This window comes from Lepisosteus platostomus, chromosome 4, assembly GCF_059453375.1.
Source record: "Lepisosteus platostomus isolate fLepPlt1 chromosome 4, fLepPlt1.hap1, whole genome shotgun sequence".
In the NCBI taxonomy this organism is placed as follows: domain Eukaryota; kingdom Metazoa; phylum Chordata; class Actinopteri; order Semionotiformes; family Lepisosteidae; genus Lepisosteus; species Lepisosteus platostomus.
In genome coordinates, this window is record NC_142614.1 from 49,752,882 (window position 1) to 49,779,037 (window position 26,156).

Here is a 26,156-nt window from a genome sequence, read left to right on the forward strand (position 1 = left end):
AATCATGGCTGCTTCTATATGTAAAAGAAATAAGTACAGCATATTTGGGTTGTTAAGGCATTATAGTCCTGCATTGTGATAGGATCAATATCATTTCACTGGGTTAACTCCTCTGACAGTTAGATGCCAGCATTTAGAAAGTTATAAGTTCAGTGAGGGATTACCTTGCAGTAGAAACATTAATCTTCAACATGAAACAGTTTGTTTAACCCTGGAAAATTAAAATAGATTTTTTTGATGTATTAACTGCAAGTATCTTAATGTACGGTGAATATGTGTGTACTGTAATCAGAACTTCAGAGGATCTAGTCAATGTTAATGTATTCTTGCCTGCAGTAAAAATCATTCTAAATGTCAGCTTCATTTTTGGGACTTCATGAATAATAGACTTTTTAACCTCTAGGCTAGCATCCTTGGATGTTATATCAGAGAGAGAATCTATTAACTTATTTATTATTAACAGAAATGTTATATTTTGTAACGCTAGAAATGAATAAGGATGCTATTTGCTTTGTGAGAAGATGTATACGATATAATTAAATAAAAGCCAGCTGTAAGCTTCTGATTTTGCTGGAATTGTAGGTGGTCATGAATGTGTGTACCCCAGCTAAAATGGAGCACTAGATCTGTATGTGTGCTTAGTAAAATGTTTGCTGGCAGTCAAATAAATTGATTCTGTGATTGCATTGGACAACATGTTTACTTGTTTTTCCCCATTTTTAGTCTGTAAGTCTGTTTAACACTAGATAAGTTACAGTCATCCCAGAATTTCTAGTATTTATGTTTTTATTCGGGGACCTGTAAAAAAAAAAAATATGATGAAATTCTGAACACTCACTTGGAAAAATAGTTTTTTTTGCATTGTCACACCCAGCAAAAATGCAATTTGGAATGCAATTTAATGTTCTGTTCCAGTCAGATTAGTTCTTGTAGTTTATGGCTATGGCACATGAAAGGGGTGTATTTTGGAATTTATACTTCATTCCCAGTGGGAAATAGAAGTATGTTATTTTCTTATCTCTTTCTTTTTATTTAGTATGACATGAAAATGGCATACTAATCAGAATGAAGACTTCCTTTCATTGTTTTACTGTGTCATAAACCCATTAGGTTGTTGGAGATATAATTGAGTTGAAAACAATTTGCCCGAGAAGCTTTTTTCTTGAAGGCCTGTGCATATGATCTTTTTGTATTTTTTGTTATAATGCATCATGTACTGAAGATTCATTTTCATATACAGAAACCTACCAAGAATGTTAATGAAACAATAATATGGAGTTCCAGAATTGTTGCCTCTGTTAATCTTGATAAAATCCTCTCTAATATTATGCTTTTAAATCTTTATAGCTGGCGTCTGGCATCTACAGTTTTGCTTGCTCTCTGTGGAATCATCACACTGATACCTTCCTACAGCAGATTTGTGCAAGAGATGAAACTGCTGCCATCAGTTCCTTGGAAAGAACTTTGCTCTCATTAAAAGGTACTGACTGCTTTTGATCCAGTTGCCACCAGGGCGGTGAAGGAAAATGAATGTCAGAAGTAACCCACTGTTCAGGTCTGTGTTGTTTGCTGGAGTACATGTAATTCTGAAACAGCCAACTGCAAAAATCTTCGAACAGAGACGATGTGGTGATATTTGTTTTTCTCTTTAAAATATAATATGAGGGGGGTAAGGTATGTAAGTTAATAATATAATATTTCCTAAAGTCATGTGTGTCATTTCTTGACATAGAAGGAGGTCATTGAATTAATGATAAGAAAACATGAAACCATTTATCTGCAAAGACAAATTATTCCTGACGAGAGAATATCCCGTTTGACTGGTGTTTTTTCCACGCTGTATTCCTACCTTCCTGCGTGCTTTGGATTTCTGAAACCCTACTGGGATTCAGTGCATTCTTGGGACCGGGGCGGGTATATTCATAAGGAACAGATTGGTAGTGCTTGGATAGTGAATATATGTCATAAAAGCACACTGAACACTTTTCTTCTTTTGTAGTTCTAAGGAAACTTACAGTACATGGATTTGTTGAGCCCCATCAGAATATGGAGGTCATGGTAAGTGAAGAAAGTAAAAAATAATCGTATTAAGTAAAACAAATTAGGTGGTTACATTCATTTTAATTACATTTACATATGCACTTTACCATGTACATTTAATTATACTTTCTTAGTGTGTGAGGACAAACTTTGGACAAAGGCAGCAGTACTTTAAGTGAAAATGTTGAAGCAATGGGAATGTGCCTTTTGTTTTTCTTCGATTCTTTTCAACTTGTTTGTAGTCTTATGTAACAATTTTATATATACATATTTTGTCAATTAAATTGTTACAAAAATGAAAATCAGGTATTGACCAAGTGGCTTAGTCAATAAGTGAAATAATTGTTCATATCCCCCAACTGGTAAGTGCTTTTTCCAGAATATACCCGAGCGGCTGGTATAATTAGAGGCACGTGAATTCTTTGATCTCTGGCACAGCTTTGTTGAGAGGAGTAATAATCCAGGTACACTTGGTTAAACAAAATATTTAGTACAATGATAAGACACCGACTACACTACACACATCAAATCATACAACAAACAAGTTACTCTATGTGCAGTATTTACAAACAAGGCATTTTAGAGGCCTTACATTCTGGTCACCCATAAAACCCAGATTGCTACTAACCATTAAACTCTTATGTGGGCTCTGTAGCCATTAAGAGATGAGCTGCATTCTAACTAAATGCAATACAGCCTGCAGATAAATCTCTCTCTCTCCACCCCGGATGCCACAAAATAAGTGGGAGCCTATCTTCCTATCCATAAAAATGCACCCTAATCAGGAAAGATTTTTCTAACTTAGGTATCTTTTACCCAGCAAACCCAAGTTCCCTAAAACACAGCATGCTCTCTCTAGCAAGGTTCAGATACTTAGCTCCAGTCATATTTTGTTTGGATGATCATGAAGTAGGGGCTCTCGGCTGGTGCCAGCTTCAAGTCTCAACTCATGCGGACTCCTCTCTTTCTCTTTCCTCTTCTCTCCTCTTCTGTTCTTAATATGATCTTATATGTTGTATTTCTGTACTGCTCATTGACAATCATTAACCCGCAGCTTACCTAGATATACTAGGGTCAGCTTTAATTTGTTTTTGCCTTTTTTAAGTCCAAAAGGTGGAAAACCTAATGATATTTTGAAGGTTTGGTACGAGCAGCTGTTTTGTTACCTCATTGAACTAAATGTTTATTGAATTTAGAACTTGTATGCAGCTGGACATCTTGGAATAATGGTCATTGTATACAAAATTATTTAGAATTAAATGAATTAAATCACAAATTGGATTCACCACTCACATACAGCTGGTCATAGACACACGCCTTGAAATCTAAACAGTTCTAGACTTAAAGCAAATGTCCACATTCTCAAGGCTCAAGTGGGAACTTTGTCTTGCAACATATCTTTAAGACGGCTGTTTTAAATGTTTTTTTTTAATACTACCTAATGCTGTCCATTCAATGGGGAAAACATTTCTAACCTTATTTTAAACTTCTTTAATTCTGTGTATGTAACTGGAGAAAATGTTTACTTTGTAAGAGCAATAGTATTAAATGTCTCTATTTTGCTTTGACATTTTGTAACAAATGAACCTCATTATGAAAAAAGGAAATGTTCTAGCAGATGTGCTGGCCTCTGATTTTCTGTTGACACCATGTTGTCATTAGCAGTACACAGAACGTAAATTTAAGTAGTTGACTTTTCATTTTCAGATGAGTGCTAATAATACGCTTTAATGTCTTCATGAGGTCTTTTTATTTAGCCTTTTTTTCTTTAAATACTCTTGTGCTGTTTTTGCTGCATGAATGCATTTAGATGATAAGTCCTTCACATTTATATGGATACAATTCCCTTTTCCCAGAAGGGCAGCCAACTGGGAATTCATGAAGCTCTACACTTATCCTTAATTCTAAGCTTTTCTGATTATACCAGTTCCATATTTACGAACAGCCCAAAGTTTCATGAATTTTAATGTATTCTGAATTGCGTTGTGCTACAGAAATTTCCATCAAAGAAAAGGTTAAGTATTAAATAAAGCAGTTCTGAGTGTAACATCTCGCATTTAATTATACATGAAAATCCTGTTGCACTTGGCACAAACACGAACATATTCATATTTCCTTTCTAATATGTGGTCTGAAGTTTGATTTAACATTTTGGAAAGCTTAAAATGGTAAGACTGCAGCATAAAACTCAGTGTTAAATTATTTTTGTCATTACCAGCAAATGTAGTTGTGGTGGAATACCCTGATATTTGTTTGAATCTTGGACGATATTAAAGTTTTGCCATCTTAAACCATGATTTACTTTCATTCTTGCATATAGATTATTATTTTATTTGTCTTATTTTGATCTGGAGGCTATGTGAAAAGATTTTATCATAGTAAAAATATAACCATATAATGCTGCTTTCATAACGAATGATACACAGTGTGTCACAGTCATGCCGGAGGATTCGGTTAACAAAGATAGTCAGAATGAATAGATCCCCTGAAGACAGACGCAGTAACTGCAGTAAGAAACATGCTGGCCTGTTGCGGTATGAATATGGTTGGTTATGACATGCTCAGGAGTCAGGGGTGAAGGCAAGTGTTAGATTGCCTTTCTTTCACACATCATGTGATTGTGATTTGTATCTCAAAATTTCACATATTTCATGCAGTCAGCCACAGCACATCATTTCAATCACCTGCGATACTTCTGGATTTCACAGCACATGTCCAGCTTCACAGTTCCTGTGTCAAAGGTCATGGCTGTGACATTATTACAGTATAGCCTAGTCATGGAGAGTTCCCAGTATATTTACATCTTAAGCCTTATGGCTGTCATAGACATTGATCTGATAACTTGTGTGTTTATTATTTATGTTTGTTTTAGTATGACAGCCAACATACAGTACTTATATTGGAGGAAGATGCATGATGGGCCCAATGCTTATTTCTGTTTACATCCTTAGAAACATTCAGTGAATTCCTCCTTTAGTAAGGTTTAGATATAAACGGATGGTGAGTCAATATAAAGCTCAATTCTCATTCCTCAGGTACAGGACTTTACATAATTTTTTTCCACCCAGTGATTTGGCTCATTTAAATTATTTTTATGGATTTATTTAATGCTTTAGTATTGAGTATATTAATCTTGGTCCCTTCACAATATGACTGCTTTTTGCTGTACATTGATTTTATCAGTTATGTAAAAAATGTCTGTATCTAATTCACTAAATTGTAGTGATTTAATTTAGCTGTAGAACCTCAATATACCTTACTGTTTACAAGGACTATATACTTTATTGTAGGACAGATTTATCTGTTTAACCTTATGTTAAGAGCTGAGAGTCTAAGGAAGGCATACATTCATTATGGCATAAATATGCATCAGCATCAACCAACATTAGTTTAAAAAAGCATTTATATTCAGTTTCTCAAAAACACTGTATTATGAAGTTTGCTATTTGTCCAGTTTACAAAGAAAGTCATACAGTAGATGAAATGCAGGATGATATTGGTAGCAGCTAAGTTCCTCAGGCTACTACACACACACACAAAGTATTTAGACCTTGTGTTAAGATGGTTGAGGCTATTTATATATGTTTAATACTTGTCTGAAACTGAAAGGTGTACAAAAGGAAATGTAAAATCTAAAACTTTAGCACACTGAGGGCTTTTTTCTGTAGTGGACCACAAAATGTAATCTTTATGTAGTAATGAGCCTTGCCTGACGGAGTTTGTCATTTCCCTCAAAGTCTTCATTATAAATAATCTTCCTAACAGTAATGTAAACGGACTCATTTGTAACTAAAGGTGACTATGCAAGTTACACATTTTTAAGTCTGGTCATTTATCTAGAGGATATAAACAAAAGCTTACAAGTGAAGAGACCTTTTGACTTATCATTGTATTGGTTACTTGAGGCTTTACAAAAGGCCCTGGTATAATATATCAGGTTTGTGTTAATGTGTGAATCATCCAAGACAACTCAGCTTTGAGAATGCACTAGGACATCTCACAAACCACCCTAATGGGCGGAGCTGTGGCTCTGTGGCTAATGATCTGCGCCTGTGGCTGAAAGGTTGCCGGTTCAAATCCCGCAGCTGGCAGAGGAATCCTACTCCTTTGGGCTCCTGAGCAAGGCCCTTAACCCCAACTGCTCCAGGAGCGCTGTACAATGGCGCTCTGACCCCAGGCTCTCTCCCTATCTGTGTGTCTCATGGAGAGCAAGCTGGGGTATGCGAAAAGATCATTTCCAATGCAAGAAATTGTAAAGGGTTAATAAAGTAAATAAAGTAAGTAAGTAAAAGTTAGAAAACAACTGGAATTCTCTCAGAAGAGTGCTAACCTTTTCAGCAGCAGAGTACAATACTATAATAACTTTTAGACAATGATGGTCTTGTCTTCCTCAGCCTGGAAACGTGTAGCACCTGGAGTCGACCTGTTCCAGGTGCTCTTCAGTATAAATAGGTGATATTTATACTTTATCACATTTATAGGTGATACTCAATGACAGCTCGGGACGCTGTCATTGAGTTTGAACACAGAGCGCCTCGAGTTTTGATGCCTTGTTTCGCTTTGTTGGTACTCTGACCCCTGCATGCTTGTTACGGCCTCGTCTTCTGGATTACCCCCTGGCTTTGTTTACCATCTCTCTTGGCTTTGACACTGGCTCGTTAAAAATGAATTCGTTTTCGTTTCTTTAGATCAAACTGCTGTCCATAGTGACATTTTGTGATAAAAGTACTTCTTTCAGTGACACGTTTTCTCCTGCTAAATGTATTTTCTCCCACTGCACAACAAAGAACAGAAATCAGCTGGCAGATAGAGAACAATAATAACATGCTGTTTGACTTTCTGAAAACTGCAGAAAAACCTACAGGTAGTTCTGACAAGAAGGGAAGAGACAACAGCACTAGGTTCTTTCAGGCCGCATAAGACAAAACTGAGCCATTTTTCATTGCTATTTACTTCATAAACATGGATTTTATGTAGTCTGTAGGTTACTTCTGTCTATATTTGTAATATAAATGAGTTTAGCATCTGTTTTACAATGGATTCAGTCTAATGATGGATGTAAGTGAAGTTTCCTTAGGCAACCATGCTTGTGTTATGGAAATTGTCCCATGTTATTGATGCTTAATCCTTTGTTTATCCCTTTGACCTAGATCTGTAAAATACAATACCCATTTCTCTCGATGGTAATTGGCAAACATATAGCATATACTCACAGTACAATTCACTTCTAGAATTTGCATAATCTCTTTTGTTTTCAATGACTTAGTTAATTTTCTTCTCACAGAAGAATTGATTATAGAACAGAATGCTAGAAGAATCAGTGGTTTTCCATTACTGAGGTAGAGTGAACTCAATCCTAGAAAACAAGTCTTCTGTGTACTCATTATCTAAGCGCTTTATCCAACAAAGGATTGCAGAGTTGTGTTTTCTTAAGTTTCCATTGTGTAAAATGTGTCTGAGCTTCACTTTCAGAGGTTGAGCACAGATGTGGAAAGAGCTGGACACGTTCATATTCCATCTAAGAATACTATACCTAAACACATTTGGGAGATTAAGACTGCATTAGGATAAGATTTACAAATGTACGGCCATCCAAATGAACCATAAATGACTTGGTTTCAATTGACATGGTGGTGTCCAATAGATTTCGTTGTTACGTACTTGCCAAAGTTAGTGGTCAGCCTGTATTCCAGAGATATTGGAGCACTGCAAAGTTATATCTTGCATGGATCTACCTGGTTTTACTGGAAGTTATTCAGTTTAGACAGGCAGCTTAGTAAACCTGGAACAGACCAATCAACATATCCATCAGTCTCTGGAAGGTGGTGCGAGGCTCTGCATAACAAGAAAAACAATTTCACCGATTGGCTAAGATTTGGAGGGGCGGAGTGACTGATTTCAGAGGCTTAAAGTCTTCTTGGCACCATTTTTTGAACGGTTACTTTCAGTGACTTGACCAAGCATTACACCTAATTGCCGGAGGCCAATAGCATGGAGTTAATGAACCGCTTCATCACCTAAGTATCAGTTGACGGGTTCTCTTGTTCAAGACAAAGTAGTTTGGAAGTGGGGTGGTATTGGAGTCCTGCAAAACTCAGTTGACGTTTGTTAGCCAAAAAACCTCCTTCAAGGAAAGGATACTGGACTTCAAATTCATGTGGTCAAGTGCACGAGCAGCAGCCCACACTTCCCGTGTGAGCAGGGGAGCGAGTGGCACAGCCCCCTCGGGCTCCAGCTGCTTTTGCCTGCAACTGGGGATCCCCCTGAGTGAAGAGGCCCCTAGGAGTCTTTACTGTAGAGTCTGAACTAGCTACTGATTCTGCTGCATTAGGACCTATTAACCCTTTGCTAATTTCTGTCTGTAATGGGTTATACTGTAAGTAGATCTTACTTCCATGTGCATGTGAATCTCATTCTCTGAGTACTGCTTCAGTCTGTCTTGGATTTCTATGCTGATCACAAGTAAGTGCTCCAGGAACCTTTGACAGAAGCTGGGTTCCATGATTCCAATCACTAACCACATTACAGTGGTGAAAAGGTCTCTCTTTATGCCAAATATTGATTTCTTGTTACGTGACATTTTTTTTAAATCAGTTTTAAAAAAATCAGTTTATCTAAGTGGCATCCACTGTGAACCCATACATGCTGTGCAAGTAAAAAAGAGCAAAATTATCAAAACTCTAAGAAACCTTATTTTTTAAGGGTTAAGACTGCAAACCCAGCAATTCCTTACAGAACAAGAAAGGTTTGGAAATATTTTGAAAATGCACTGAAGCAACACATTACAGAAATGAACCTAATTTGATACATGAATACTTTCTTTACAACCTGCTCATGAGTCTGTAGGTTTATTTAACAATGTTTGCAGCATTATTTAAAAGTTTGTCACCTCATTGCAAATCTCAGCCTGTTTTTAGAGGGTATGTCTCAATATTCATATAACTGTTTTTAGTTAGTTTAATACAAATTGTAACTCACAAAAATACCATTGTCAAATGAGTATGATTGTTTCTGCAAATGTATTTTTGACTACCGTTATTGTGTTGCAGTTCAAAATGGTAAACCCCTTTTCTGAAGATGGAGACTGTTATTTGTGTTATCTTAGTGTTTTGTGATGTTACTAGTCCAAGACTCCTTACTGCATGGTTGATGCTTCATTAAATTGTTAGTCAGCAATTGGACTGTCAGTAGATTGTCACTACTTCTTTAAGAAGGCTATCAACATTATTTTGTTAGGTTCTTCCATTGCTTAATTACTGGTATGCTGAAGTGTTATGTTTTTATCTATAGCCACCTGAATATAGCCACTAATACATTGATTTGCTCATAGCTAATTTGTTCAAGGTTTTCAGTGACCTCAAAAGGGCATGCTACAGTTTACAGAACCAAGAAACATGTTTTTTTGCAGCTCCCAGAATCATGCCTGTCTTTATAATCAACTATTATTATTATCATACTTATATGGTCTGAGGTAAACTATAGCTGTACAGTAAGTCCCAGTGACTAATGGACATAATTTATCCTGTTGTGTATGTTTCACACTGTTTCATAAATCAAATTAATTCTTTAACATGTCCGTTTTGCTCATCCATATCAGCACTTCTCTGCAAAAATAAAAGATGGCAGTTAATTTAAAGAATTAAGTTTCATGTTGCGTTTCTCAAACTTTTAGACCTTACAAGTAAGGGTTTACATGATAAGATTTTTTGTTTTGTCTGGTGATTGAAGACTGTTTTTTTTTCTGTGTGGCATGTGTAGTGATTCATAGCCGTTCAGGGACGCCAAATATGTAAGAAAACTGGCTCTCTGAAGGCACCAGTTCTGTAGGGTTTGGGCATTTACTGAGACAATTATTAATTGTAGCAGTAAATCACAAAGTTGATTCTTTTGATGGCTTTAGAGTCCAACCATGCGACATAACTCAAACAACGCACACACACAGGTACTAATACACGAGGATACATTTATTAATACATAGAATATGCCTTAAACTAACAGATCTTATCGAGAGGGTTATCAGAATACAAAAGATATATATTCAATCAGTTACGAAGTGTTACATATATCAAGAGGACATACGTTCAGTATATCATTCATTAAGACCGTTTCGTAAAGTGAACTTGGTTACAACTTCTACATTAGATACTCAAACAAGTACATAACTCTTAGGAATTAAATTGATATCAACTGGTTGGGATAACAATTGAATTCTCGAGCTGTAATGCATTGAAGTTGAATACTCATCCAATCTTTGGGGATTCAGATCTCCTGCGGGCACAAAGAAACAGTTGCAGGCTGTTGCTGTCCAATCCGCGCTCTCTGGCTCGGTGCCAGGCTGTGCTGTGCGGCTTGCGACGGTGCGCTGCTGATGCTCATTGTTGGCATTAACTAGCAAAGTTTGTGCACAGGAGAAAAGATGACTGTGGGTCCCAGCAAGTCAGGAAGAGGACCGGTTCGTTCCTAATGAAGAGCTAGTTCTGAATAGTGATTCAGCTGTCCACAGTTCCGACCTGTTCACGAGGCCTGCTGCTGGTTACTCTCTGGCAACCTCCACTCTAGACTCTTAGAACAAAGGAAAGTTCTGGCACTCGGACACACTGGCCGTTCCGTGGTTGTCCGGGCTGAGTCTCAGGATGGTCAGGAGGCGCGCTGCGAGGATGTCCTGCCCTTGGGAGCCTTCTGCTCCTGGGCCGTCCTGCCCTGGAATTCTCCTTTGAATTCCCTTTAGAACAGTCCACAGAATCCTCTCCAGAATCCCTTCTGAATCTTAATCTGAATCTGAATCTGAATTTGAATCTCTCAGGCTCTCTGTGTTGCCTGTTTTTACCTGGAGGAACTTCAGCTCATTGATTGGCTGAAAGTTCCATGGGCATCAGAGTCCCACGTGGGTTACTCGGCCCTACCGGTCCCTGATTGGTTGATCAAGGTGAGATATGAGTCACTTAGTCCTGACACTTAGGAATGCAATCCAGATGTCCAACTCGCACTCCCTAGACAGATAGGCACCAATGGATGACCATTGATCATGATAGCCAGGCTTAGCTAAGTGCATCCCCCTTTGGGAGCTGTCCTTGGACCTTAAATCACCTTGCATGAATGGTTTCTCTGTGGCTGCACCACAGAGATGAACAGAGAAATGAGGCCTAATTTGGGAAAGCTCAGAAACACTTAATTCTGCCTTATTATTAAGCCTCGCCGCTACACATGCATTAGGTGAAGGTGCAGATGCTAAAAGGCATTGATGTCAAACAAGTTGTATACAATAGATACTTCAAGAATAAAGTGGTATGTTCAGAGTTTTTCAGTATAAGAAGAAAATGGGAGTTTAATTTCAACATACAGATAGTTTGTCACTTAATAAATCCCTGTTTCTATTTTTCAGTTGGTAGTTTATATTGGTTAAGCCTCACGTGCTGCATGTAGAATACTTTTTAATTGTCATAAACCTGTGCAAAAAACATAGGGTATTGTGATGAATAAGATCCAAAATGTTTTTCACATCTGCTATTGCCCTGCAGCAATAACATAATTGTGCTTGTGTTATGTGTTGTGATTTGGTGGTTTGAATTGACTGAAAGAATTAGAAATTGGGACAGTTAAAGCAGTTATGACAACAAGGAATAAATCAATCACAACAACACTGGCATGTACAAGTTGACTCTGAGAATAAAATATACTGTTTCATTTATTATTAATTTTGTTTAGTACTAATATGTACAAAATAAACCAATACACGAGTAAAAGAAAATATAAATCAATCTATTGTGGCACACAGGGATGATCATTCACTCAGGGATTGCAAAAGATATTTAACAGAACGTGGTTAAAAGTTTAACACTTGGGTTTTAATCAGTTTATGGATTACATCCATAGTCATATGCTTGAAAGACAAGCATTCAATACTTTCCTAAACTAATCTTGATCAAATACATAATTATTTGGAAATGGGTTTACTTCTTGAGTATTCAAATGTGATCACCTGAAACAGAATGCTTGGCCAGGACTCTCTTTAAAAGAATAAAGAAGAGATTCCGTTAGTCTCCTGCTAAATCCACCTACTTTATCGGAAAACATTCATGAAACCTCAAGACTTTGGAACATCTACAGGTTGAGATTCCAAATCTGGTCGTCCGTATTTTGTTGCTTCTACTTTGAATATTTGTGAATATTCAGTAGTATCAACAGAACTCCAGCTTTGTTTTGTTGATTATAACCGAAACGTGTCACTTGTTCTTCTTGCAAAGAATTCTGGTATATGTATAATCCCTTAGTCCATACAGCCCAGTAGTTGTGCATAGCTAAGTTGTTTTAGTTGCAGACATTGGTGGTCACAGTCATGGGATTCTTTTTGCTGTCAACTTGCCAGGAGAGTGGGGTTTAGAGAGCATCCCAAACTGTTGTACAGCGCCTTTTAAGTTGTGTCATCATCGGTGGTTATAGATCATGATGTTGTCATTTCGTGCATCATTCTTTCCCTGTCAGTGGACTTATGAGAGGTGACCTACATCTGGGATTCTAGTCTGGATGTGTCTTCTTGGAAAGGTAGACTAAGGTGTTGAAGTGGGTGTGTAATCACTGGAGATGACATGATGAGTCCAATTTATGATCTTCTGTTTTGTATTGTTTTGTTAGCTGCATTTCGAACAAGCTGACTTAAAGAAATTAAGCAGCGCAAGGGTGATTTTCTGTTCAAGAAAAACATACTAAATTGTAAACATAATAATAGCCTTGGTGCTACAACTGACATATTGAAGTTATACAGCGAAGGCTGTAAACAATCAGGATCGTTCCACAAGCTTTTGATGCATCCATAAACCATAACCTATTTTTTATTCAATTCACAAACTCAACCAACCAGAATATTAAAATCACTTTTCTCCATCTGATTTATTAAAAGACTTCTGATAGTGATTTCCCTCTCCATAAACATTGAGGTTATGTAGAATGAGAAGGTGCTTTGAAGATAGCATAATTGTTTTTGCTAAATTTAGAATTAACTAATAATGTAATTTGAAGAGAAACCAGAGAATAACAAAAATGCAGTCCTTACTCAAATATTGCAGGACATATTCTGTAAATCCTTTTTATGAATAGTTAATGCGCTTAAGTGCAATGTAAAAGAAAGTAATACATTTCTATATGACCTATATTAAGAACAAAGGCATTTTTTGTTTTGATGTATATGAATATCTTTTTCCAGTGCGATCTGTGTAATGCGGCTTCTCCGTGCATTTATCATATGCCAGAATTTACTATACAATGTTTGCAAAATACCTGCTTGAAACGTTCAGCATATATAAAAAGGCAGTGATTAGGTTTTGCTCATAATCTCCTTGAAAATGAAAAAGGGGTGATATAATGCTGTTGCTGTACAAAATAAAATAGTTATAGCTGTGGGGCTATTTATTACATTGACTTGGCTGATGATAATTTCTCAACTCTTCCAGAATGCTTTAATGTTTTCCATTTATGTTGGGGCTTGCTATGGATAATGAGAGGGTTATATGTGACATAGTTACTTTGGTTTCTCAAGAGTACACCAAACTTCCATGTCAAAGGACCAGACTTATCCCATTTCATTTGTATGGCCTGAGTGTTTTAAGGCCTGCTCGAGACTGCATGAATATAGAGTTTCATCATGTATCCGTTATCCTACATATAATGCAAACCTAAGTTAACTTAAGCTTAGACCAGTGCTCTCCATTTGCACATCTACTGATAAACCACAGAAACACCCATTTTGTTTTCTTAGTGAATCCTCTGACATAATATTATTTTAGAAATCAAAACAAAATAGTGATTATTGAAGGAACATCTCATTTCACATTTAACATTTCAGTGTCCCAAAGACTTATAATTCATTTTTATTAAAAATGCATCATTAAGGAACTTTATTTTTTATTCACATCAAATGAAATGTATCCTAGTTCTTTGCCTGGATCTATCTTTTGAACGCAAAATACTCAGTTATGGTTTTCAAAAGTAATAGGTTAAATGTCTGTGTTAGAAACCTGCTACGGACTCATTTTTATTCTTTTCATTTCACACAACCAGGCTATTTCAGTGACACTCTTGGGATCCTCTTGATTGCAGATCGTCCTGATCCCTTGCAATTTGTTCATAAAGAACTTTCTGTAGAGAGTTGAAGATGCTGCTTTGACTTTAGTCATCTGCAACAGGCAAAGCCATATGCCTGTTTTTTATCTGTTTTAGTTAAGTATTTAAGTATGATCCATATCCATATATCTTTGGAACAACTATTGGGTTTGGATGTTATGCTTATAAAACGGATTAAGAATTTTCTAACAGATTGCCCTCTGCAGTGTATATACATATTGTGTATGGCTAGGGCTATTTTTTATTTGCAATGTGTATTTTGTGTTGCATGTTTGTTTTTTTTTAGTTTTTATGGTGATTCCAAAGCCCTTTTTCTATCCTTTTGGATAGACAATAAAGATATATAATAACACTAAACTATGAACTCTGAGGCTTACCATACAAGGGGTGATTTAGCTGTTCAGATCATTTGAAAAGCAAGAAAATCAAGAATTTAATAGATTTGTGTGTGTTGCCTTATCATATTTGACCAAAAAAGTCTGTCGTTGTTACTCTCACATCAAAAATAGGCCGTATGCATTTTTATCAGTAACTATTTCAAGTAAACAATTAGGATAATAAAGTAAAAAGAAACTATCACCTGTCACCAATATAACATCTGACTCGCAATGATCTTTTTTAAGGCTTCAGTGGTTAACAAAAGTTAGTAAATGAAGTGGTTAAGCAATAGTGAATTTAGAGTTTCTAATGACTGGTGAATTGTGAATTTTGATTTATAATAAATATTAAATCACTCAAATTATAGTTGTCTTATTTGGACAGCTATAATTTACAAGACACTAAGACACCAATGATCATTGGCGACGTGGCTTCCAGGAAACCTAATGCATGAAAACATGGTTTTTGAGCCCTCTGTTGGGGAAAAAAATATTTAGGCTTGGTTAGAAACAATAGTGTTGGTCAGGTGCTCCAAACCATTTTTTTTTCAATTCAGTTTACCAGATTAACACATTAAGCTTTTGTTTCTAGTAAATATTCTCATTCTCATTCTTCAATTCAAAATTTGGGTTTCTTTACAGAAGGCACACTCCAGACTTTTTGATAAGTGTTGTGTACTGTAACTGCATCATTTGTTAAGCAGCAGGACTGTTTGGTTTGACTTATATTTTGTCTCATTTGAAGAAAACTTGGCTTCTGGCTGCATGATTAAAACTAAGTAGTTCTGACAAGCAGGTTCTAACCTTCAGCATGTGTAGGTCTTCAAAAATCTGCCAGAGTTTTAAAAATACTTGTAGTTCAAACTAAATGAAGGAGCTTAGTTTTCACTGCACCCTTTTTGGGTGCAAAACATGTATCATTTGTGTTGTCTTCACACTCAAGTGTTTTGGCACTAATCACCAGGGAAACTGATTTAAAATGTTTTGTTAAGAGTTTTCTGTTAAATATGTTTTTTTTTAAATATCCAATATTTTTGAATGTTCATAAAATAGTTTGCTGATTTATTTTTTATTTTGCAGGGCTTTCTTAATGCAGTGTTTGAGAGGCTGAAGCAGTTTTTAGAATGCTGTAAGTATACGTTTGAAATAAAATGTTATTAAATTGCCCAATTAAGTGCTAATGTAAAGAATAGTTTGCAAATACATTATCCATTATCTGCAGTAATTGTCCTGAACAATTTTCTTGTTGTTGCATTACTTCATGCCTTTGGCGGATTTTGTGTTGTCATTGTGCAGTGAATGGTTTGTCATCTTAATACTGGAGACAAATGCTGTTCTCAACACTTTATGTATTCAAGAGAAAGCAAGCATGATTTCATTATTTTCTTCTGTGTTTAGTTTTCTTTTTTATCTGGTGACAGTGTTTTGGTTCTAAAGAGCAAATTAATCAGTTAAAGTGTAGGTTGTGAGCAGCATTTTAGAGAGGATTGACAAAGAAGAGAAGAAAAATGAAACCCTGTCTTGAACTTTACTGTTAAATCTTACCTAATTATTTCTTTTCCCATGAGGATTAATGTGAAATGGGGGGTTAGGTTCTGGGCTTTAGAAGTATAGTTTACAGTATTTCTGTTAGTCAATAAAGTAACTGTGCACAAAATGAGATTGATGAAAATTTCTGTTCTTGCTTCAGGGAAAAATATTTAGTGCTGTATTAAAAACATGATATGTGGCAGTTATTCATAAATAATGTATAATAATAAATTTATAAACTTGTTTTATTCATTTACATATTTATATTTCTGCTTATACACTTTAAATTGCATATTTCTGAATATAGTATGATATAGTAATACTTTTTATTATTGAAATAAAGGCTGTTTACAATGTGATGTAAAATAGTTCTTCCAGTTGATGTTTTTTTTTCTGAAGGTACTATGACTCAAGTGCTGCTGATTCATCTTTCAATGAGAGGCAAATATCTCCCAGTGCATGTTATCAGTTTACATTTGCTCACTTTTATGGAGCAAGACTCTGAGGTTATGTACTAGAAAACCTTCCTTTAGAAGTAGCTTTAATGTGTATTGTGCAAATAATAAGAACAATCTTGAGCTAAGTGAACTATTGAACTGATTTATACACCTGTTAACATCTCATTATTTTTTACTTGAAGCTGTAATGATAATACAGTTTTATTTATGAGTGAATTTTAAGAAATTGTAAAGCCAAATGTAATAGCACACTCAATAATAGACAAATGCAAAACGAAATTCCATCTACCCAGTTTCTAACCACTTTATCCAGCACAGGGTCCCAGGAGAGCTGCAACCTATCCCAGCAAGCAATGGGAACAAGGCAGAATGCACCTTGGATGGGATGCAAGTCCATTGCAGGGCAGACACAGACACAAACACACACATACCCATGTGAACATGGGGAAAACCTACAAACTCCATGCAGATAGCACCCCAGGTCCAGAATAGATCCCAGAGTTACACATTAAAGGGGAACTGCAGTCTCTATTTCTCAGACCGGCTATTAAATCTTGGTAACAAAATAAATTCATTGATGTTGGAGAAAAAAAAATTGAATTAAGCTCAAGATCGTGAACTTTGCGAAAGTACTGCGAGTCATCTTGTTGACCAAATTCGCATTTGAATTGGCAAGTGATGTGGCCTTTCCTGCTCACTAGTCTCTGTAATGAATAATATAATGGGATGTCTGAGCATATAAAAACAGGTTGTACAGCAGACATTTCACCGCAGAAATGTTCCAACATGATCTGCATGCAGGGTTAACAGCTACATTGTATTTGTCGGCAAAACGGTATCAAAATTGAAAGCAATATTTCTACTGGATTAAGAGAGATGTATTCACAGCCCTGCTTGTTCACAATGTCATAGGGCCACAACATATCACCGGATGTTTTGTTGCCTCACTCTGAATTGCAGAGCATGGCTCTGCACATACCTGGAAATTTCATTCATTTTGTGATGTCAATTGGAGGTTTTACAAGTTACTGTGTACAGTTTACTATTATTGAGGTTTGAAGTGCACTGATCAATGCTGATTCTTTCTAACCCTGAAATATGAAAAGAGCTTTCTAGTTCACCTTTAATAGCTTTAATGAAAAGGTGGTTTTCCAGCAAGATTTGAAAAATGTCTAAAAGATTTGGACAGTGAGTCGCATAGACCTGTTGCTGCACTCTGTCTCCCGTTGTCTTACTAAAAATGACAGTAAGGTTAGGAGCTAGACCAAGGGTCTCCAACCTGCGGCCGAGAACAGAGGACACTGTATGCTTACGCACAAGTGTTAAAGAAGTAAAATAACCTTTACCTCACGTTCACTTGTTTGTTGTTCTTGGGTTTTCTTGCATTGTTTATTTATTTTACATTGAAATGTCAGGAGCTAAGAGGAGAAAAGTTGACGAAGAGTGGCGTGTTTTTAATGAGGTGTGGACTGAAAACTATCTCATGATTGAAAGCATAACAAAGTGTTGTGCTTATAATAATATGCAGAGAAACTGTCGCTGTTCTCAAGGAGTATAATATCTGAAGAAATTACAATACGAAGATAAGCACTCAGACTTGACTGGCAAAATGCGTTCAGATACAGAAAGTAGAAACACTGAAGAAAAACTGAATTTATCCGCGTGAATTTAATCCAGTGTAAGGGCGAGTATCAAAATAGCCCATGTCTTAGCTAAGGCAGTACTTAGCTTACGGATGGGCAGTATATAAAAAAAACTTGTATTATGAAGGCTGCTGATTAACTATGTCCAGAAAAAGTTGCTTTGTTCGAGTAAATAAGACTGTCAGCTAATAATAATAATAATAATAATAATAATAATAATAATAATAATAATTGCTTACACTTATATAGCACTTTTCTGGAAACTCCACTCACAGCGCTTTACAGGTAATGGGGACTCTCCTCCACCACCACCAATGTGCAGCATCCACCTGGATGATGCGACAGCAGCCATAGTGTGCCAGAACGCTCACCACACATCAGCTATCAGTGGGGAGGAGAGCAGAGTAATGAAGCCAATTCATAGATGGGGATTATTAGGAGACCATGATTGATAGGGGCCAATGGGAAATTTTGCCAGGACACCGGGGTTACACCCCTACTCTTTTCGAGAAACGGCCTGGGATTTTTAATGACCACAGAGAGTCAGGACCTCGGTTTTACGTCTCATCCAAAGGACGGCGCCTGTTTACAGTATAGTGTCCCCATCACTACACTGGGGCATTAGGACCCACATGGGCCGCAGGTTGAGCGCCCCCTGCTGGCCCCACTAACACCTCTTCCAATACTTCTAATACAATTGCTCGTTGCACTATATCATTCATCAGCAGGCTTTGTGCGGTAAAAATGTCCAATTATCTGCAGTAATGGATATAGTTGTGAAGACAGTAAATTTTACACGATTGTCCTCCCTTAATCATCATCAGTTTAAAAACTTCCTATCTGAAATTGAGAGTGAATATCTGGATGTTCTGTACCCTTGTGAGGTTCGCTGAATCAGCAAAGCTGAAGTGCTAATTAGATTTTTTTAATTACTCACAGAAATCGATACATTCATGACTCAGACCTATTAACGCCCTCTTTGACAAATTTTGGTTATGGAAGCTCGGCTTTCTTGTGGATTTGACTACACATTATAAGTGAACTGAATGTGAAACTTCAGGGTGAAAATTCGGTTGTTTCAGATTTGTTTTCACGTGTAAAATCTCCTTCAGACAAAAAATATTTTTTTGAAAAACAGGTGGCCGCTCATGATTTTGTCTATTTTGCAACTTGTGAAAAGTACAGAAATGAATGTACTGAACCGTTTCCGATTCCGTTCGCTTTAAACATGATTTCACATTTGAAGCAGCAATTTCTGGACCATTTTCAAGATTGTGACAGTATCCCAGAGAACATAAGATTGTTCCAGAACCCTTTTGCAAGTGAAGTAAAGATCTTCTGTATTGTAATGTCATTTATTATCGCACAGCTTTAAGTACCTTGGGGCAACTTTGTTGTGAAAGGTGCTATATAAAAATAAATTGAATTGAATGGAATCTTCAGCCTGAGCTGTAGCTCGAAGTAATTGACCTTGCTGCAAATGACTTGTATATGGATCTGTTTAATGTAAAGGATTTGTTAAAATTCTATAAATCGCTACTTGAAGATAGTTTTAAGAACATTAGAAAATTTGCTCATGGAATGTTTTCTGTCTTTACCCCCACATATTTGTGTGAACAAACTTTTTCAAAGATTAAATATATCAGATCTGAATATAGAACATCACTCTCTGATGAGCACCTTAAGCAGAATTTGATTCTGGGTGCGATTAAGTTTGAACCAGAATTTGAGGACATTCTGTCACCGAAGCAATTCCAAATATCGCATTAAATTTGTGCACATGTATGTGAATTTTTTTTTTTTAGTTCTATTTGTTCATTTGAATATTACAATATATGACAAGGCTTTTAATTAAATTTATTATTTAATGAAAAGTGTAAGTGTGTGTTGTTGATTACGTATTCCTCTATCATAAAATCTCCGTGTCTACCTACCCTCCCATTGTTTGGCTCTCCAGCCTTTCCTCTTAAGCAAAGAAAGTCCATATGCTGATGCAAGTCCAGTTAGTTTGGATATTGTAAGATTCAAACTTCTCTTTGGTATCTTTGACCAATACCTTCTCAGCTGTTACGATAATCTAATCCTGAATAAATAAAGTTGTGTGTGAAATAAGATGTAGTAATAGTTTCCTATAAAGCTAAAGCTTGGGGTTCCTATAGCTAATTTCAGCAAGATTTCAGCTAATGTGTTTGTTGTCATCAACGTTGAAATATAAATTGTGTAATGTTTGTCATATTTTATGGAAGCTAATTGTTGGTGTATTGTATTTAATGTAGTACACACTGAATGATAGTTTAAATGTATTCCCTGTTTTGTACCTCAAGGCAGACAAATAGGCCCTGACAGCACCTGCCGGGAGAAGTTGGAGAAGACTGTTATACTCTATACAAAAGTTGTAAGTAAAGTTGTGTTCAGGCTTCTGTGATTATTTATTGCTTTCCTTATTCAAATGCTGGGTTAATGATGCAAGAAATGGAGTATTTTCATTTGATGTTGATGTAAAATGCAATTTTACATTAATTTGTGAAGTAATTAGAATTTTAATTATATATAATATAAATTAAATGGGTGTTAGATCCATATGAAAGGTTATTGGGATTATTCAAAACTTTTTAAGCTTTTAAGCTTTAAACTCTTTTCAGAATATACATATGCTTATTGATTGTTTAATGATGAAATTATCTTTGAAGGCTGTGTACTTACACGCTTATATTAAATTGTTTTTTCTGTTTGTTTTTGCGTCTTAGTTTGTTGAAATGGATGATGTAGTCTTCTGCAGGCTGCATCTTAAGGCATTTATATTCTCTGGTTCATCTGAAAAAGTCGAAGTAAATGCAAAATGTAGTGGAAGTGTGGCGCATGCAGCAATAAGAAATGTGCGAGTTCAGCGTCATTACCTCATGGTTTGTTATATAGATGTCGGCCTGGGTTAAATCAGTAGTTTGACTTGCAGGCCAACCACAAATGACAATCCCCATTACTTGATATTGGATCTTTTTTGGCAGGAAGAGAAAAACAATCTTTCACAAACAGAAAGCTGTTGAGTTCTAGGTTTGTGATTTGTGATGGGCTTTTGGGTTGAAGATTCTATTTAATTTGGCCCATCCTAATCACTTATGTGCAGGAAAACCTCTTAACCTCTCATTTGGTTGTAAACCAAAATATCTGGATTCTAGAGAAGGACAACAGACATATTTAAGGTATAAATACAGATGTGGGATTAATCCCTTTTATCCAACCAATTTTGTAATGTTTTCTACATCTGCATGGCAGTACTGCAGTGCATCATAAACTCCTTCACTAAATTGCTTCTGTAAGAAATTAAAAAGAAGTTATTTTGGTCACTGCTCTGTATAACACAAATGGACCCTCTATTTGTTTTGTTTTGAAAATAGGGTCTGAACAAAACAGTATTTGGGTACTTTGCAGTCCTGTTAGGAATGTGTTTATTATATTAGACAATGTCAGCGTGTGGCTGACCTACTTTATTACTGTCTTGTGGTGCAGTTGCTAATTATTCAACCTTTACACATTATTTAGAAGGGCACATCACTTTTTATAGGTATATGAATAGATATTTGAAAAAGAGCAACCCGTTTTTGCTATTAAGAGCACTGACCACATTTATCCCTACTTTTGTTTTAGTGCAATCAGGAGGTCAGTTTCTGTCTATTAAGATGTGTAAAAATGTCAGCATCTTTGGGCAGTGTGCCCTGCGGAGTGACATTGCTTTTAGGATGTGGCATACATTATTTTACCCCTGCTCGTCAGAAACAAATATTTATAGATAGATAATACTTTATTAATCCCGTAGGGAAATTGATGAAAATAGTTATGCTGGAAATAGTAATGATTATCTGCTTATTAAGTTAAAAAAATAATAATTGTCATGATATTAATACAATCAAAGCATTCATAACCTCTAATGGTGGGTTATAAACAAGAGATGGCCATTTGGCCCATCAAGCTTGTTTGGTTACTAGAAGCTAAATTATCCAGAGTCTCATCTGGCAACTTTTTTTTAAAAGAACCCAGGTTGTTGGAATCTACAAGATGGCTGGCTGGCTTGTTCTAGATTCCTATAACAACACGTGTCAAAAATTGCCCTCTGCCCTTTCTCAGTTCTAAATGTACTTTACTTTTCACTGGAATCCCCTCTGGGTCACGCAAGACAATTATGAAAACACCTGTCTGGTTAAATCAGGTCCCTCATAGTCTGCTCTCTTAAAAGTTAATTTGTAAAAGTTAATTTTTGCCTTTTACATTAGGATATTCCTTTATGTCTGGAAATGTAACTGGTTGCTCTACGCTGGACTGAATCTAAAGCAGCAGCATCTTTATTGTAGTATAGTGACCATATTTGTAAAAAATATTCTAAATGTAATCTTATCTGTATGATTTTAATATAACATCTCTTTATTTAAATTCTATGCCTTTGAATATATATTCTGTACTATATATTATTGAAGTTTCTTCATTGTCTAGAAGCTGTAAATGTGTTAGAAGTCTTTTTCTTTGATAACTTCATGTTTGACATTTCACATTTTTATTTAGAGTTTTGGTAGTGTTAAAGATATTTAAGTATTTCACAGTTCCAGCAGGTTTATCATTGTCTGGCTGAGAAGGCCTTTTTTAAATTAGAAATTAACTGAATGATAAGAGTAAAATCTAAGATTGTGACTTTGTGCTGTTTACTGCATGGTTCCTTTGCTTATACCTGTTTTTGTCCGTTTCAGCTTTTAGACTTTTTGGAATATCACCCGTACCCTTTCATTCCCCTCATCCAGCGCTCTCTGGAGTTTGCCGTCAGCTATGTGTTCACAGAGGTCGGCGAGGGAATAACTTTTGAGAGGTTCATTGTCCAGTGCATGAACCTCATTAAAACGATCGTCAAAAATGATGCCTACAAGCCGGCCAAGAACATAGAAGGTACAGAGGTTCACTCAGCTCGGCGTGACCGTGCATTTCTCTTGTCTCCTTCTAACCTTATACAGTTTTGGACTTTTCCTTCTCCTTCTGGCTTCAGGTCGAGTGTTCATGCAGCATCTTCATTTGATAGGCAGTTCTAGAAAGCATGGAATTATATTTCTTGGCCACAATTTTGACACGGCAAATGATTGTTGGGACATCATTGATTCTTTGTGCACGTGTCAGCACCCCAGTTCTTGTGCCAAATTCACCACATGGTTTAAGGCAGTGGTTCCCAGCCTTTTTTGTCTTATGTTCCCCCACAGCCCTTTAAATATGGCTCAAGTACCCCCGCATCCACACAAAATGCAGTATGATGCTAAATTTGTTCATTTAAACTGATATTAACCTGGATACTATTAAACATTATTGACAATATTAAACTGAATATTATTATGATGATTCACCTTCATCCAAAAGACCAGTTATTGATACTAGATGAGGCGTTTGCCGTGCAGTAATGCAGGAGTGATTATTGTGATAAATCGGCAACGCTAGACATCAACATCTCACCGATTTAATCTGTTTCTACTTTTATTTTGTTCCTAATTACAATTATGTTGACTGAGAGTGAAACAGTATTTGTCATTTTTAAAATGTCAAGTATTAATTTCTATTTTGTGAATTACATTTAATCCACAATCTTCCCACGTACCCCCTGGTAACTGCTCACGAACCCCCTGGGGTACGAGTACCCCTGGTTGGGAGTCACTGGTTTAAGGGATGCTGAGGGTGGTACAGTATTTGGCATTGGGCATTGGTGCCCTTGTTTCAATTCCTGGGGTGCTATCTGTGTGGAGTTTGTTTGTTCTCCCCGGTTCTGTAACTAGTTCACGGAGCGTAGTTCAGGTGCGCCACATTTGAATTCGTGAAATTTCCTGGATTATTTGATTTTTCATTTATTTTTCCATCGCCAACTGTGTATAGTCGAATTTGCATAAAAATACTTTGTGTAAAATGTGAGTCTACTGTTAGATGCTAGATGTGCTGTACTTGAAACCCCGATTAAGCCTTCCTGGGATCTGATGGGTCTTACAAATTACAGGTTTGTGTGATTAATTTAATCAAGTTTGGCACTTATGACTTGGTTGTATTTTAACATGTTTAGGCTTTGATTTTCAAGTACGTCTTGGACTTAAACTGAAGATCGGGATCACAGGATGCTTATTCTCTCAAGTCAATTAAAAAGTGCTTCCATGCAAATGAGTTTGGTGGGTTCACTGATCACTTTTTTAGTGCTGTATTGAAAATGGTAATCCTAAAGGCTATGATTGAAAAAGCATATGGAGTTAACGCTGATTTTATTTTACAACTGTCCATACATTTTTCAGATTTTTACTTAGGCTTTACAGTTAAACAATACATCATACTGTTTGCATTGTATCAATGTGTTTTTGTTACCGTTTTTTCATTGTATTGTAGTTTAATATAAGCATTAGGGTTAGTCATATATCATTATTGGTTATTGTGCAATATCCCAGAGTTATGCGAGACAGTTTCACAGAGTGTCTGAAGCTTATGGATGCAATATCTGACCTGCCGTTCCAAAACCAGGCTCTTTGAAATCGATTGTCAGTGCGGAGTTGTTTTTCCTTACTGAAAATTCATTAAAGCTTTGAATTAGCTGTAACCTATATATTTATATATGTATGAATAGGTATATGATATATTTAAATGCTGTGTATCTTTAAAGGAGAGGGTTTTCTTTGATATTTATAATCTTTTGTATATTTATAATCTTACAAAGCAGGTTAGAAATACAAACTTTATATCAATATTTCTGTTTTCTAGATGATAGAGGCTTCAAAGATAGTGCTTTATGTGGTGTAAGTGTAGTGTATATCTGTGAAATTTAATAATCCACTTCTCTGGAATCATTGTGATTTATGCGACACAGGAAGGAGCATTAAGATGTATGAAGAAGACCACTCCACAGGGATGGTAGTAAAGGAAATATGAACTGCAGTTAGAGTGGAGATAGGTTAGCACTGCAAGCTTAGGGGACATGACCCAGGATGTCAGAGAGAGTGTTTTATTAATGCGAAGAACTGCGGTAGCTGGAAGGATAGATGTCCATTTTCTTTTCATGTTAGAAGCATGAATAATACAAATGTATTTAGATAGTTATATATCCTTACTTCATCTTTTTATTTTGTCTGGTCTTTAAGCATTTGTTTCTACTATTGTTTACATCAGCAATCTTAAGAAAATTAAGTATGTGCAACATTGCTACATTAATACTGGCACAAAGGATATTGAAGACTAGAAAAAGGCTTAATAGAGGTATCGAGAAAAAAATACTACTAGTTTCTAATCTATGTCTATATTGTATAACATTTATTCTTTCAGATAGCAAGCCAGAAACCCTTGAAGCCTACAAGATAAAAACGGCATTCTTCACCTATCCCACCTTGACAGAAATAGGCAGAAGACTGGTTTCTCATTTTTTCTTGCTAACAGAAGAAGAACTCACAATGTGGGAAGAAGACCCTGAAAGTTTTGGTAAATAGCTTGAAATGACATTATTTTGGTTCAGTAGGCAGCAGTGGGTTATTTTTCTCTTTCATACTGAATCCATTATCTCTTGGACGTGTGTCTTTAAATATCTCATAACTCTTTAAAATATGTAAACAATTTTATGACAGGCATTCTGAGCAACAGAAAGAGGAAGTACGTTTAATATGTTCGTGTGGTTTGCTGAAGAAAATGAGAACTTTCATGTTGTGCCAGATTTCTTGTTGGAAGATGGGAATTTCAAAATATCTGACAGTGAAATGAACCTTTGCTGGTGGTGTAATGCTAAAAGGAAAAATTCAGGGCCTGTTAAATTAAGATTCAGCAGCCTGAGCACACCAGAGAGACAGTGCAGACAAGTTTTTCTAGGCATAACCTGCTTCTCTAGCCCAGAAAATGTTTTAAAGATATTTGGCTTTTTCCACAGAGAGTTAATGTGTCAACTTTACACCTCATTGCACATCAAGGCCCCGAACATCTGTGAAAGACAAATAACTGGTGTCTGTCAT

General features: G+C 36.2%; 1 protein-coding gene across 1 annotated transcript in view; it reads left to right on the forward strand.

Moving 5' to 3' along the window:
* Window positions 1-26,156, forward strand: part of ipo11 (importin 11) — a 275,680-nt gene that overhangs the window by 41,624 nt on the left and 207,900 nt on the right. Inside the window, exons 6-11 of the mRNA XM_088629761.1 lie at window positions 1,348-1,480; window positions 2,000-2,058; window positions 15,615-15,663; window positions 20,490-20,560; window positions 22,902-23,094; window positions 25,483-25,635. Coding sequence (XP_088485887.1) covers window positions 1,348-1,480; window positions 2,000-2,058; window positions 15,615-15,663; window positions 20,490-20,560; window positions 22,902-23,094; window positions 25,483-25,635 — 658 coding nt within the window. The remainder of the gene's footprint in view (window positions 1-1,347; window positions 1,481-1,999; window positions 2,059-15,614; window positions 15,664-20,489; window positions 20,561-22,901; window positions 23,095-25,482; window positions 25,636-26,156) is intronic.